Source organism: Poeciliopsis prolifica, unplaced genomic scaffold, assembly GCF_027474105.1.
Source record: "Poeciliopsis prolifica strain line A6 unplaced genomic scaffold, Auburn_PproV2 SCAFFOLD036, whole genome shotgun sequence".
In the NCBI taxonomy this organism is placed as follows: domain Eukaryota; kingdom Metazoa; phylum Chordata; class Actinopteri; order Cyprinodontiformes; family Poeciliidae; genus Poeciliopsis; species Poeciliopsis prolifica.
This window is the reverse complement of record NW_026562411.1, coordinates 4,712,555-4,728,592: the sequence shown is the minus strand read 5'-3', so window position 1 is coordinate 4,728,592 and position 16,038 is coordinate 4,712,555. Positions and strand designations below refer to the sequence as shown.

The 16,038-nt window shown below is 40.8% G+C and overlaps 1 protein-coding gene across 1 annotated transcript; it reads right to left on the bottom strand.

Annotated features, from left to right (window-relative positions):
- Positions 1-834: 834 nt before the first annotated feature.
- acvr2aa (activin A receptor type 2Aa) lies at positions 835-13,265 on the bottom strand. Its single transcript, XM_055053034.1, has 11 exons — positions 12,529-13,265; positions 10,351-10,576; positions 8,958-9,073; positions 7,869-8,014; positions 6,878-7,021; positions 5,842-5,985; positions 4,887-5,020; positions 4,698-4,812; positions 4,084-4,222; positions 3,507-3,637; positions 835-1,630 (listed from the first exon to the last, which is right to left on the bottom strand). Exons 1-11 carry the CDS (start codon positions 12,581-12,583, stop codon positions 1,436-1,438), a joined length of 1,545 nt encoding a protein of 514 aa, XP_054909009.1. The 5' UTR covers positions 12,584-13,265; the 3' UTR covers positions 835-1,435.
- Positions 13,266-16,038: the final 2,773 nt, after the last annotated feature.

Here is a 16,038-nt window from a genome sequence, read left to right as displayed (position 1 = left end):
CGATACAGCTTTGGTTCCTAGAAGGAGGATCTCAGTTTTGTTGTCAGTTTAAGAACATCAGAGATGAACATTTCAGATAAACAGGAAGTTAGTCATGTTGCCTTACAGGAAGGCTAGAGCTGTGAGACGGACTCAAAGAACCTCAGCACCCGCAATTGTTCTAAAGCTTCACACAATCTTCTTCTGTCTTGCTTTTTTCCAACCCATAAACAAGACAGAAGAAATCTTTTGGATGAAAAGTGAAACTTCTTCAAGTTATGAGAAACCAGCTGAACTTACAAAATGAGCAGCTACCGTTAAAAAGTCAGGATAAAGTAATAAAGCTCTTTGCAGTTTTTGCATGTTGGAAACAGACACACAAGCTGCTCTGTCTAATTTAAGCTGAAATCATTAAAAACAACAAAACTTGATAAATTGCACTGACATTTTTAACATATTAAAATCTATGTAATCAAGTAACCAAAGTTAATGCGTTAAAGACCCGGTCCCAGTGAAAAACACAACAGCTATCATACAAATGTTTTACTATTGTATGTGTTATTGTATGTCTTAATTTGAATTTGTTAACAGCATCCTCAGAAAAAATTGCCTTTTGCACATTTTATGACATGGTGTATGTCATTCTATCATTTTGATTTGTTAATGCAGACAGAACTGTAGGGAATGAAGCCACTTTGCTCACGTTTTCAACAGTTCTGTGATATAAAGTACCAACTTATTAACTACTCTAAATCAACAAGTATCTAAGCTGAAGTATTAGTTCTCCGTTCTGGAAAAACAGCATCGGGACGCTAGCAGATGTTCCGACAGCAGAGAAAAATGAGAAGGCTCAAATCTTGAAAACCGTGTTATTTATTTTACAAACACTGGAAACATCTGGATTGCTTTGTCACAGACATTGTGGATTGTATTAAAACTATAAAATAAGGTCAGCTGCGTGCTGCGGAGCAGACACCGATTACTTTTTCAGATCATCAATAAATAATTTAGTTCCTAAAACATCTGAAGTTGTCCTGAGATGCTGGTCATAAAACACTAAACAGATCAGTTCTTCAGTTGAGCAGCTGATGTTCAACAGGAACATAAAAGGTTCCTCAGGTTCCTGTAGATTAGACAACTCGTCTGTGGGAAGAAAGTGTTCACAGAAAGTCTTCAGCAGTGATTCTCTGCTTTCCAGAAGATTAAAAACGAGGTCAACAATTCACCTGGAAACTGAACCATTGTCCTCCGATTCCACCGCAAGTTAGTGTTGACAAAAACCCTCAAGTCCGACTGTCCATAATGAGCAGAACCAGCTCTTAGTTTCACCCTGAAATCCGTCACTGTTCATCATCATCATCATCGTCATGATCCTCAAGTCTTATTTTGCAGTACCAAAGTTACGTCACGGGTTTCAGACCATCTTCCACTTGAAGGTAGAATTCAATGTTCCCCATCAAAGCCCGGATTCTTTTGGAGGGTAGTCCATGTTGGTTACCATGGTAACCACCGTGACGAGATCCTCGGGAGCGGTGGCGTTGGTCTGTCGCTGCATCTGCGCCACGCGTTCCTCCACACAGCCGGCCGACAGCCGAGCCTCGGCCTCGTGGTCCCAGAGCTCCTCGATGGTCTCGCAGAGCAGAGCCAGACCCTGCAGGGGAGACGAACACGTCCACAACACCGGTCAGAGACCATTCAGAAACAAACACGTCCACAGCACCAGTCAGAGACCACTCAGAAACAAACACGTCCACAGCACCGGTCAGAGACCACTCAGAAACAAACACGTCCACAACACCAGTCAGAGACCACTCAGAAACAAACACGTCCACAACACCGGTCAGAGACCACTCAGAAACGAACACGTCCACAACACCGGTCAGAGACCACTCAGAAACAACACGTCCACAGCACCGGTCAGAGACCACTCAGAAACAAACACGTCCACAACACCGGTCAGAGACCACTCAGAAACAAACACATCCACAACACCAGTCAGAGACCACTCAGAAACAAACACGTCCACAGCACCAGTCAGAGACCACTCAGAAACAAACACGTCCACAACACCGGTCAGAGACCACTCAGAAACAAACACGTCCACAGCACCGGTCAGAGACCACTCAGAAACAAACACGTCCACAACACCGGTCAGAGACCACTCAGAAACAAACACATCCACAACACCAGTCAGAGACCACTCAGAAACAAACACGTCCACAGCACCAGTCAGAGACCACTCAGAAACAAAACACGTCCACAACACCGGTCAGAGACCACTCAGAAACAAACACATCCACAACACCAGTCAGAGACCACTCAGAAACAAACACGTCCACAGCACCAGTCAGAGACCACTCAGAAACAAACACGTCCACAACACCGGTCAGAGACCACTCAGAAACAAACACATCCACAACACCAGTCAGAGACCACTCAGAAACAAACACGTCCACAGCACCAGTCAGAGACCACTCAGAAACAAACACGTCCACAGCACCAGTCAGAGACCACTCAGAAACAAACACGTCCACAGCACCAGTCAGAGACCACTCAGAAACAAACACATCCACAACACCAGTCAGAGACCACTCAGAAACAAACACGTCCACAACACCAGTCAGAGACCACTCAGAAACAAACACGTCCACAACACCGGTCAGAGACCACTCAGAAACAAACACGTCCACAACACCAGTCAGAGACCACTCAGAAACAAACACGTCCACAGCACCAGTCAGAGACCACTCAGAAACAAACACATCCACAACACCAGTCAGAGACCACTCAGAAACAAACACGTCCACAACACCAGTCAGAGACCACTCAGAAACAAACACATCCACAACACCAGTCAGAGACCACTCAGAAACAAACACGTCCACAACCCAGTCAGAGACCACTCAGAAACAAACACGTCCACAACACCAGTCAGAGACCACTCAGAAACAAACACGTCCACAACACCAGTCAGAGACCACTCAGAAACAAACACGTCCACAACACCAGTCAGAGACCACTCAGAAACACACATCCACAACACCGGTCAGAGACCACTCAGAAACAAACACGTCCACAACACCAGTCAGAGACCACTCAGAAACAAACACGTCCACAACACCAGTCAGAGACCACTCAGAAAACACGTCCACAACACCAGTCAGAGACCACTCAGAAACAAACACGTCCACAACACCAGTCAGAGACCACTCAGAAACAAACACGTCCACAACACCAGTCAGAGACCACTCAGAAACAAACACGTCCACAACACCAGTCAGAGACCACTCAGAAACAAACACATCCACAACACCAGTCAGAGACCACTCAGAAACAAACACGTCCCCAACACCAGTCAGAGACCACTCAGAAACAAACACGTCCACACCACCAGTCAGAGACCACTCAGAAACAAACACGTCCACAACACCGGTCAGAGACCATTCAGAAACAAACACGTCCACAACACCAGTCAGAGACCACTCAGAAACAAACACGTCCACAACACCGGTCAGAGTATGACTCACTGCATGTTTCTGCCAACACTCCCTCAAGGTCGGCCTCAACTTCTTGAAGACCACCACCTCCTGCATGTCCTCCAAAGACGGGTGCTGGCCCACCTCCTCCTCAAACGGCAGCATGTACTCGTCCACCGGACCTGGACAATGAGCAGAACCGGATATGCGCAGGATGTTAGCGGTAGCCTCAAGTCACAGAACGCTACGAAGATGTTTGAGTGAGACTCAAACATCTGCATGATAGAAAAGTTTGCAGAGAAAAAAAACCCTCAGCATCAACAAGATTCAATAATCCTGTCAGGATTAACTTATTGCAGGCGAACTTTTTAAAATAAATTCAAGACATTTTAAGGCCTTAATTTTACTTATATGAATTTACGACTTCTTAAGGCTACTCAGCCACTCTGCCTTCTTAACGGGCTGAACTTGTCCAGATTGAATCTAGACTTGGTGTGTTTTGGAGAGAGCTCAGCTCCAAATCTGTTTGACTTTGATAAACGTGTGAACCACACAGTTTATCACACAGTTGTTAAACTCCTCCAGTATTTTAATGTTCCAGCCCAACAAGTCGGGTCGTGTTTATTACCGTCAGCAGCTTTGCAGCGTGAGGCGAGCTCCCATAGCACCAGGCCCACAGCGTACATGTCTATCCTCAGAAAGACGTCCCTCTGGAAGTTAATGGCCCCTTCCAGGACCTCAGGAGCCATGTACCGCCGGGTCCCCACCTGGACATCAAAGATCACACAAAAGAGGCCGATTTGTTTTTTTTAAATTGATCCAAAAGAACTTTAAAGTAGAGCTGAAACTCAATAATCATTGACAACGCCACCTATTTTGATTGTTTATCGATTATTCGAGTCATGGCACATTCTACTGATTTTTCTTTTTAAGCTTCTTTTTTACAATATTAGAAATACACAGAAAATTCAAATTTGGTGGAAGAAAACATTTTGTACAGTTTTGATTATTATAACTCTGTGTTCTTTCAGCAAATTGCCTCTTTTTGAGTCTGCATAGTCTAGTTTATTAATCGATTAGTAAATTAGTTGACAGTTATTTCAGTAATTAATTAAGCATTTCAGTCCCACCTCTGAATAACTAAATGTTTTACCTGTCAGCCACCAGAGTAGTGAGATTAGCTGCAGGTTAACAGCCCTTTAGAGGAGACTACAGATCAGAACTTTTTTCTGGAGGACTCACGTGTCTGTGGTTTGCCGCCGAAAATTTCCCAGCCTCGAATCTCAGAGCGAGGCCGAAGTCAGCGATGCAGGCCGTCAGGTCAGACTTCAGGAGGATGTTCTTGGTTTTAAAGTCCCTGAAAGAACAAGATGACTGAAAACCTTCTGTGTCCCTGTGGTTTAACCTCTGTACTTGGATGTGATGTCCTACCTGTGAGCAATGGAAGGTTTGTGTCCAGGTACGTCCTTATGCAGGTAGGCCAGACCTCGGGACATGGTCTGAGCAATGAGACAGAGCTCAGACCACGAGAGGACATTTGCTTTCAGGTAGTCACTCACCGAGCCCTGACGATACAGGACGGACAGTTAGGATACTATAACACAGCTGTGTTGGAATATTAGTTTTATCACTAAAATAAATGCAGTTTTTACACTTTTGTAGAAGGGAAAATACAATAAATGTGTCATTTTCAGGTTTAAAAGTTCTGCAGGTCCAAGTCAATGTTTACGCTGCACTTCCTTGACTGTCCAGCAGAGGTCATTGTGTCTTCATTCAACAAAACTTCCCACACGAAACTTGCATGGTAGTGTTTTGTGTAAAATAAATAACTCTAACCAATTAATGAGTCATACTTTCTGATAGATGCTAAACAGAAACACATAAGCATTAAATATACAGCTGTTTTTGTTTTTTTCACTGTTACTTTGTCTTTTGTATTACCATTTATTCACATTACTAAAAGTAATTACTTAACAGCTAAATAAACTTTATTATAAAAGATAATATACAACTCTTATTTGCCAAACTCCTGTAATAAAAATTTTAAATCGATTTTGCTGTACCCGTTACACATAAATAAATAAAATTCAATTTATACAGTGTTGCAACTTTAAAGAAAAACTAACATCTACAGCAGGAGATTACATATTTTTGTAGGAATTACGCATCTCTGGTCGAGATTCTTCACATTTCTTGCAGCTACATTTTTTTTAAATGTTTTTGCAGTTTCTTCTGTATCCAGCAGAGGTCACTGTTTTGTGTTTTTAGCCTCATTTAGCAGTGCTCCACGTTTTATTTCCTGAAATACCCTGCATCACCAGCAGAGGTCCATACTGTGTCAACATATTGCAGTACCGTAAAAGCCCAGCAGGGGTCACTGTTTCACCTTGTCATGGTAGGCAGTAATGAGCCACAGCTCCAGCTCGGCGTTGCAGCCTCTCTTCTCTGCTCCGATGAACTGCAGCAGGTTTTCGTGCCTCATCCCACTCAGGCTGTAGATCTCGTACTCCGTCTGCCATGACTGACGTTCCTGAAAACAGGAATAAAGCAACTCTGATTCAGACAATACTGGAAACATTTATTAAAGTAAAATACGTTTGGGAAGTATTGATCAATCTCTTGGAACTGCATGGATTCTAAAAAAGTCGGTATATTAAATTTACTGCCATTTTTATGTCATCTTTCTCACTCATAATGCCACTGAGTGAATGTATAAAGTGAAAGAGTGTTTTGAAAAATATTATTTTAAGCCACTGATAGTAAAATTGTAAATTATTAGACATTTGTTTTGTTTCAACAGCAGATTACGTTATGTGGCTTAGTTTGAAAACTTTTCTTTGCAGTTCTAACTCCACATTTTTCAGTGAATTGCTTTTGTCCCTCTATCATTGCGCTGGATTCATTTTAAGCAAGATCAGCCAACTCATCAGAATTATTTGGCAGATCATCTTTCAAGACTTTTTTTCTCTCTCTCCTTAAAATGTAGCTAGATTTATCTTTTCCACATGTGAAACATTTGGCTATTTCTGAATCTGGACATGCAATAAAGGCTTTTATTGGATGAGAATGAATGGTGTTAGCATACCAGCAGAAAAACAACTGGATAAACTTCACTGTTTTCTTTAGTTATAGCCAATCTTTTTTTGAAAAGCAATACAATTTACTACCACTGCGATTCAAATGTAATGCGTTTTTTTTTCATCAACAAGGCAGTTCATAAAAACATCATACAGTTATCAATTGTGAAACTAGTAACAAACATTACATTTTGTTGAATGCCATTATGGTTCTAAAAGCAATTCTATACATTTTTTTGATTTACACAAACTTAGTGTTTCTGCTGTTTTACAGTTTTCTGGAAGTTTGTTCACTTAAAGCTTTCAGTTTAATCTCTTCATCCTGAACTGATGGCGTAGACTCACCTGGATGGGAAAGACCTTGACAGCTACTTGTTCACTGAGCAGCTGAGCCTTCCACACACAGCCAAAGCGCCCCCTAGCTTTGACCTCCAGCAGCTGCACAGGCCTGTGACCTAAGATAGGGGATGGGGGCATCAGACCGGAGTCCTACAAAAAAAAAAAAACAGAAACAGGAGGTTCTAGGTGAGATGGGATCTATCGGATCTGAGTTGTTTTCCTCAAGATAACCAAACAGATATCCATGCACCATCATCATCCTCCTCTTCCTCAGTGGAGATCATCAGTGTGAGACGAGCACAAGCAGCATCACAGTGGTCAGTGTTTGTACACCCAGAGGGAGGAAGGGAGGGATGAGAGAAGCTCTTACCTCCATCAGAATGTGAAAGACGTTCTGAGGCACAAACACAAACAGGTCAGAGTCAGAGCTGATCTGAGATCTGCTGTCAGTCGCCACCGACAGCACTGAGCCGCTGACACCCTTGGTCATAAGTTTATTCACAGGGTACAAAAATGTCCGGCTGACACCACCTCAAATGTCTGTCATCGTTTGACATGAGTAAACAATCAGAGTCCTGATCCAAAAGGGTTAGAAAAAGATGAGTGTTTCTGGTGAGCTGCATGTGTCTGTTACTGTCTGAGCCGAACAGACTCACAGAAACTAAAAGTCAGGATCTGGCACTTATGTGGAGTAGAGAACCCTGCGGTGTTGGACTCAGCCCATCACACAATGTTCAGATAACTTTGTCAGACGGCACTAATTTCCCAGGGTTCCCATGGCAACACCAGACACAATCACAGAAGGTTTGAGCTGAATCCTGGAGACTCAGTCTGTCCCACTAAGATCAGTTTGGAGCAACAGAAAAGACAGAACCTGTCAACTGTTTTTTGCATTTTTTTTTCTTTTTTAATAAAATAACATAAATAAGAAATCAAACTGCTGATGAACCGTTCCGCTCATGGGACCAGAACCAGAACCAGAACCAGGTGGACTCGCCTGTGTGGGCAGCAGGACTGGAGGGTACGGCCGTCTGTGGCGTCGGTACACCCAGAAGGAGAGCAGCACCACGCCGCTGACAGCCAGGCTGGGCACCATGGAGAAAATCAGAGGCTCTACTGGCTGCTTGGGCGGGGCACTGGTTGCTATAAAAAATAAAAAGAGGACAACAGGTACTATAAGTGACAGGAAATGAACACAAGAGGGAAACATATCAGACATGATATAACCAGGTGAAAATAACCAGGTGTGATAAAGTTGATAACCAGGAAGAAGTGATGATGCGATCAGCCCTGCCGGGATGAGTTCTACTGGACAAGAAATTGTCCCAGAAGTCATTGCGATAAATAACTTCAATATCGCAACTACATTATTATTCACTGCAACTTCCCTGCATTATTATTCAGAATAATGTGAGCTCACCTTCTCAAAAAAACTTTTAATTTTGTAAAGAACACTGCAACATATTTTAAATATCCAAAATAAAATACAACCACAAACAACTGAATGCAATACAACCAAAACCATGAATAAAATTACATATAAAGTCTCAACAAACTTTTTCTTCAGACAATAATCAGAATGAAAATTATCAAGCTTATTTTTAACTCATTTCTTATAACAACAGACTTAGATGTTATCAGGTTATCATGAAGTCATGAGGGTACCAATGATGATGTCATCTGGATTTGGACGTTATGCAATGATGATGTCATCACAGGAGAATTGTAATAGTCGGATGATGTCATAACCTAATAATTATGATGTCAGCTGGCTGACATGACATCATTGGTGTAATTATGATGTCATTCGTTTATGACTAAAAGTAGAAAAGAAACATCGATTTAGACACTGATCTACATCCTATTTTAATAAAATATGAGTCCAAGTAAACCACAGATCTAGAGGCAGAACAATCGACCCTACAGTTTCAAAACAAGTGGAAACGGTATTCAGGCCTGATCTACCCAGAGTTTCTACATGTGCAGTTTCTACTTTGTGTGATTACAAAGAACCGACACAGTCAGTGAAGTTATAGGTCTGACTAACAGGAGGTGAGGGCATGGCCGGTGAACAGGTGTCTCTTACGTATTGCTGGGGGCTCGCTGACGTTGGGTCGGTGAAAGAACTTTATGTTACACAAGCTGACATCACAACAACAGAAGAAGACTTCAGGGGCTTCTCCCATCTCCACACACTCACTCCTGGTAGAGGAGGAAGAACAGGGACACATCGTCGTCATCATCACCATGTGAACGCAGTGATCAGCTGACCAACCACAGTGAAAACATCTCGAACTGAACTCTAGAGTTGACTCGAGTGAGACTTTTTTTTTTATTATGATTTCTCCTGAAGAAACAGTCATCAGGTGTTATTTCCACAATGGTTTCACACAATCAAAAAATGCACTTTTTCAGATATGAATGAATGTAACATATCGAATAAACAATAATAAATGTAATTAAAGGCATCACCAGCTTACAACAACATATCAAGAGTCACAAAATAAAAAGTTAATCAGGAAATAATACAATTAATTTACTACTGATAAATATTGCAATGTCCACAAAACTCAATGCTTCAGACATGCCACTAAAAGAAAATACATCAACTGAAGGAATTAAAGTCAATAACAGACCAGAAATACCACAGGCATGCAGAAGTAGCATGTATAGTGCTTTAAATATAATAGTCTGCCAAATATTGTATGCAAACAGTTCTATACAAACAGTGATGATGATATGATGAATTTGTTGTAGGAAGAATTATTTGTTGGCAGTGAAAAAAAGAAATATCTGAAATTTTCATTTTCAGAAGAATATTAAATATTGAAATGATTTGCAATATATGGAAGCACTCAGGGAATCAGTTTCTTATATTTTAATAAAATAAACTTTACCCTGTAAGTTTTGAGATATTGAGAACTGTTTTTCAAAGTGAACATTTTAATGTTTTGAACATTACACCAGCCCTGTTCTGAGCTCATGTCCAGAGCAACAAGGCCGTTGTGTAAATAAGAGGTGTAACACAAAACTGTTTTGTTTGTGTAATAAACGGATGAACCTCAAATGACTTCTGTTGTGATCTTAATCAATGTCAAAGACAAAGTGAACTAAAATTCACCCTGAAGGGATGGGAGATGTTGCACAATAATGCTATGGAAACACTGATGTTTGTCCTCATAAAAACTAAAGTAGTACACAGCTTTCATTATTATTCAACAGGTAGAAAGACGTGAACGCTACAGACGCTAATAAACTGGTTGAACAGGCTGTGAAGGAAGCTTATCTACCACTATGTTACAGTTAACTTATTAAAGCACACAAATAATGTTAGGCAGGCAGATTCCACAGTAAACATACATATAAACCCAAAATCATTGAGATTCCTGTCACATTAAAGAATCCCTGCCTGTGTTCAGATGTTCATTAATTTAATAACTAATCGCAGGACCACAAAGTTTTTTCCCTGAGCTCCTCACCTGTAGCAGCTGGGGTGGTCCAGCCAGCAGCCCTGCTGGATCAGCTTCACCTCTCCGGAGGCATTCTTCCAGGTGGAGAAGCAGTGCTGCCGCTTGTCCTCCTCCCCGGAGCAGGTCACCACCGTCCTGCCGTCGGCCCGACCCTCTGGGTCCATCGGGAGGGATGACGACGGGTTGTGGGTGTACTGAATGCACCGGTGGCTCTCTGAGCGGCCCAGGATCCAACCTGATGCGACAAAACGACTTTCAATATACAAAAGTTCTGCTGCAGCCATTCATAGAGTGGAAGAGCTTGTCAACGGTTTCACAGGACTGGTTTTAAGTTTACTATGATTAAAAGGTCCTACTCAAATGAAATAAAAACTCAAGTTATTAAATACTAAACTTTTTCCAGTTTAATTTGGTGTTTTTCAGCTCTTGTCTGGTACTTTAATGCTTTTACACCAAGATACAGTAAGCAGTAATCTTCATAAGTTATTAACTAGGTTTCAGTTGGCCCTTATAATCACCATATTCAAGCGATCAGGATGGAGGAGCAGTTAGTGGAAAACCCAAACAGGTAGGTTTTATTTTTTATTGCCTAACCAAAACTTTTAAACCAGATCTTACAAATCATGGAAATAAAATAAAATAAAATCAATCAAAACATTGTATTCCTACACATCTTTTTGTAAAAACTCCAAAATCAAATTTCTACAATTGAGTTCAAACTGTTATTGATATTTCCAACATTTGTCCCTTTTTCTAAACTCCAATAAACACAAAAGACACAGCTTGTATGCATGAGGCTTAGATAATTACCCAACACTTAATGAAGCCCCAGCAGCTCTTCACAATATGCGTATTGTGTATTATAATATAGCAATAATACATTTAATGGCACAATTAAATGTGCTATTAAATATAATGTCTACTTCTGATATACTAAATATTACTATACTATTAATGATAAAATAGTCAAATATTTCTTCATTTTTAAATGTTTTGCTACACCAACTGTTAAAATGTTTAGCATTTCTCTAATATAACTAATCTGAACTATATAAATGTTTGCGTGTTGTCCGTAAATTATTTAATATAATTAAATTGATTTGTCTTTCACTGGGATCCTCTGGGAATTATTACATTTTTGTTCTCCAAACATAAAAATAAAGTTCGCTGCAGGACTGGTAGCTGTTTACACAACATGTGTTTACATATTTGAAATTAGCGAGTGCTGATAGTGCTTGTTAAAGGAGTGTCCCATTTTTTGTGGAGTATTTTAACTTCCTGATTTAGGAGCCAACAGCGAGTAAACACATGATGGCTCCGAGTGGATGGATTTAAGAAAAACAAATGATCATTTCTAGATGGACTAAGGAACACGTCAGAGCATCAAGGTGAAAAAGTGAAGGCCATAAAACTAATGACAAAAAGACATAGGGAAGGGAACAGGAGTTCGATAGATGTCAAACTTCAATCTGTTCTTCAGAACTGAAAAACGAGAACTTGATGCAGGGAGAAAAGTGTCTTAAATTCAGGTGAAAATTCAAAAGAGCTGGAATTTCTGTTCAGGATCATTTTCCCTTCCACTCCTTCTGAAAAGAAAGACAAACATTCATTTTTGACGTTTCTGGAGCCAGACGGAAAGCCGGAGGTGGGTACCTGTAGTTCTCCAAGATAACTGATTTAATGATGTTCCAGTTACCTGGGAAGTGGGAACACAAAACTGGGTTTGACGTCAGACCAGAGATCACAGTGTTCTAATTAATAAGCTGGAATTTCAACATGGCGTCGCCCTTAAACATCAATTTTAGTCTATCTTTCCATCAGCAAGCGCTCTTACTGTTGATGCGAGGAGCGGCCATGTTGAAACAGGAAGTCGGCTGGGAGTAATGGAGTTGCTCCACTTTCCCAATTGATTTTTACAACTGGGAAGTCGAAATTTCCCAGTTACCCCACAACTGGAGTGTTGCATATTAAAGTCCACTTTGCTTTTCAATATGGCCACTGTAGACAACAATTTAACAAGATGTGGTGGGAAGGTTTACTTTACAAGATACACATGTAAGCGTGAGTCTAAAATTTATTTCACACGTAGCGCCTGGAAATATAAACTGAAGAAATTAAAAGAGGATTTTCCTTGAAGTAAAGCTTATATGTTTGATCGGATAACCTTTAGCCAGGTGTGCATCTCACCTGAGCAGCAGGAGATGAGGAGAACACTCAGAACCAGCCTGGGTTCTGGTCCCATCCTGAGTCCAGATCTCAAAGCTTGAGTTGTGTTTGTGAGCCTGGCTCCGATGAGCAGAACACGGAACCACGTTTTGATCCAGACAGCTGATTAAGGTCCGTCCCGTTTACCGAAAAACACCGAACCAAAGCTTTGCGGGAAGAGTCAGAATCCGTTTTTGGACCTGGAGAAATGTCCGAAACGTTGACCCACAGAGTTTGGTCATCATGGCCCCGCTGTGGGCAGCTGAAGTCGGTTCGGATCGGTGGTATCTGGATCACAACAGAGTTCCAGAGGAGGCGGACTGGCACGGATTGATTTCTTCAGGACCGGGTTCGGTTCTGGCCGGAAAGCTTCGCTCCAGACCTGGAGCTGTTTTGCACGAGAACCGAACCACCATTCGGTCCTCGTTCACGTTGGTTCGGTTGTGATGGACTCGTGTTCGGTTGCTTCATCTACCCGAGCCGGGGTTAGCAGCTAGCTTAGCACCGCCAACTAAAACAGAAGATACAATTCTTCATCCAGCACAAACTGAAACGCGACCTGGACCGAACCTGCCGAGGTTCTGATTCCGGACTGAGAACGGGTAGATACAGAGCTTCAGCTGTCTCAGGCTCGCTTCTGGTCTCCTTGACCGGACCAGCATAGCAAAAAATGGCTGCCGTGTAAGATATTAATCTGTTTTTAAGCTTCTTTCACAAGATAGTGACTGACACAGCAAGCAGCCAATAGAAAGATGGAATGGTCTTTTTCCACCAATCAACTGCTACGTGTGGATGTAAAACAGCTGATGGAGCGCGGAAAGCCCCGCCCCCTGTCAGGCTCTTTAAACCAGCGATATCCAACCTCTTTTGCCCCCCGGACCAGCTTCATGTTCTGAAAACTCTGACCGACAGTGGGAATATGGACGGTTATTTTGTGACATTAGCAAAGTTTCAAGCCATATAAACAATCTATGAACACGGGCCCAATCTGTTCACACAGCGCCTCTTTATACCTGTCAAAATTATCAACAGGAACAGAAGGCTGCAGCCGGTTTTTCAAAATAAAGCGTAATGTGACACTCAAGAGCGCAGAAATAATACATATGTATTTATTTATTTTATTGTATTTTATTTTTTTTTACATTTTTTTAATTTTTTGAGGCCGGTGCTCAATTTTACAGGCTAAACCAACCAGTTTAACCAGCAGATTCCAGTAAACCAGCACCATTAATCTGATTAAATTAAATAAATCAGTTAATAATAACTGAGCTCATTAACGAAGATTAATAGCTCTGAAGATATGAATTAGTGAATGTGTTTTTTAAATTATAAATTGGAAAAGCTCCTTGGACTTTTAAGTAATATTCTCCATCAACTTTGAAACATACTCATCAAATATAAAAGTAATTTTAGTATTTTTGGTTAAAGTTTCCTTTGGCAAATTTTTTTAGACATAAAATTAAGGGATAAACAACAATACATAATAGAAGCAAGACTGGGGAAACCGAGGGTCATAATTTATTGGACAAAATCGGGAAACTTTGATAAATAAAGTGAAAATTAAGTTTAAACTTCAGGATGATGAAAGGAAAAAAATGTGATGCCTTTTATTTGAATGTGTAGTACTGCTATCAGTCCGTTAGAGGGCGGTATGACACCAATATGTTGCTGTAAAATCATCCACGTACATTGAAAGCTCAACAGCTAGAACTGATTTGGGATCAGCTGATACACCATGGACACAACTGGAACCTATTTTCTGTCAATCATCAGAAATAAAAAAAATACATTTCTGAACATCCCACAAACTATTTCTTTTTGCTTGTGTATGTAATAGATCAACAAAATTGTGAATATAATTGTGAAGTTTTAGAAAAATAAAACAGCTTTTAAAGCTTTGAAGAACAAGTGTGGTAAGTCTCCTTTACCTTCTCTAAAAGACAATCCAAGGCATCTACCTGCCTTCAAATTTTGCAAAAGCAGAGATAAGGTATTCAACCATATCCCAAGCTTGATACATCTCAAGCAGAGCTCTTTCAATCTGACTTGTGAAAATGTAAAGAGTGTGGTACAACGTCATTCCAATCATGTCGTCAGATTTGATTGCTTTCAAAACAGACGACATGAAAAAAATTGTTAAAACTATTGAAAAAAGGAGCTCTGGAAAACCTGGACATTACTTGGTGCTTCAGTGGAGAGCAGAGGAAGGTCACTTTTCTCTATAACATTTTATTTTGAAAGTATGCAATTCCCAGAAGAAAATCCTGGAACCAGAACCCATAGAAGCTTCTTCAGCGACCATTTAGACCAAATCCACTTAGTTGCACAAGAATACTGAGAAGCAACAATGATCTTTAAAGACCCTCACTGCCTCCATCGATCCACCAGTGCAGGTTCTGAGTTACTACCAGGAACCTTTGGTCTGATCCGAGGTCAGCTTTGTGGGAACATAAAGGTTTCTGGTAGTTTTGGCTTGTTCCACAAATAAAGGCTTCTGTCCCACCAAAATAAAAGTTTATTTGGAGGACAGGAACTCCTGGCGTGTTCTGTTCATTTGAACGTGTGAAGAAGAGGAAACGGTTCTTGCTCCAGCTGGGACTTAATGAATGCAGCAGTGTGGAGGTTTATTTTAATGCTCGGCTCCGTCTGCCAACATTATGACACTTTGTGGGAACCACTGGGAACTTTTTTGTTTCTTAGACAACATAGAGAGGTTTTATTCAGCTTGGTTTGCCTTTTATAAACAGATTTAAAAGAAAACTTTGCTCTATCCTCATCAATCAGCTCCACCTTGTGACCCCATTAGAAACTTTGAGGGATGCAATTCCAAATGGGATTTTTTTTTCTCTGACCTGCTGACAGTGTTACAATGAGATCCATGTCATTAATGTGGAGTACAGTGCTTTGCAAAAGTAGCAATGAACCTTTCTCTTCCATGGATTTTCTCACTTAGATCAACAAAGATAGTGCAGAATTGAAACATGGTCAGAAAATTATCTTTTGATTGGTCAATGTCCACAAAGAAGTGGAGCAGCAGTTATTGTGTGAAGAACTAACAAAAAAAAAAAAATAAATCAGTTCATTCTGCAGATTATTAACTTGCTCTTAAGACATGAAACTCTAATTTCAGTAAAATGTGTTTTCACAACAGTGACCCATTTGAATTATGCACAGATGATCATCATTTTTTTTCGGTTTCTTAAAAACTATGGGACACCATGGACTTCCTGGTGCTGGTCCCACACATAAAATTCCTGTGGACTATTGACTGGTCATTTTAATGTGAATAAATGTGAATGATTTATTTGTTGGTTTTTTCTGCAAGTCACTAATAAAGATATTTATTTTTTATTGGTCCTCCCTGTTCCTGTTTGACAGGCTCTTCCAGCTGAGTTCTGGTCTGGTTTGAAAGGTGCTGTTGCTAAGAGATGCTGCCGCAGCTCTGGAAGCGTCTCCTCCCCGCCGGTCGCTCTCCTTTGCAGCCAACATTAA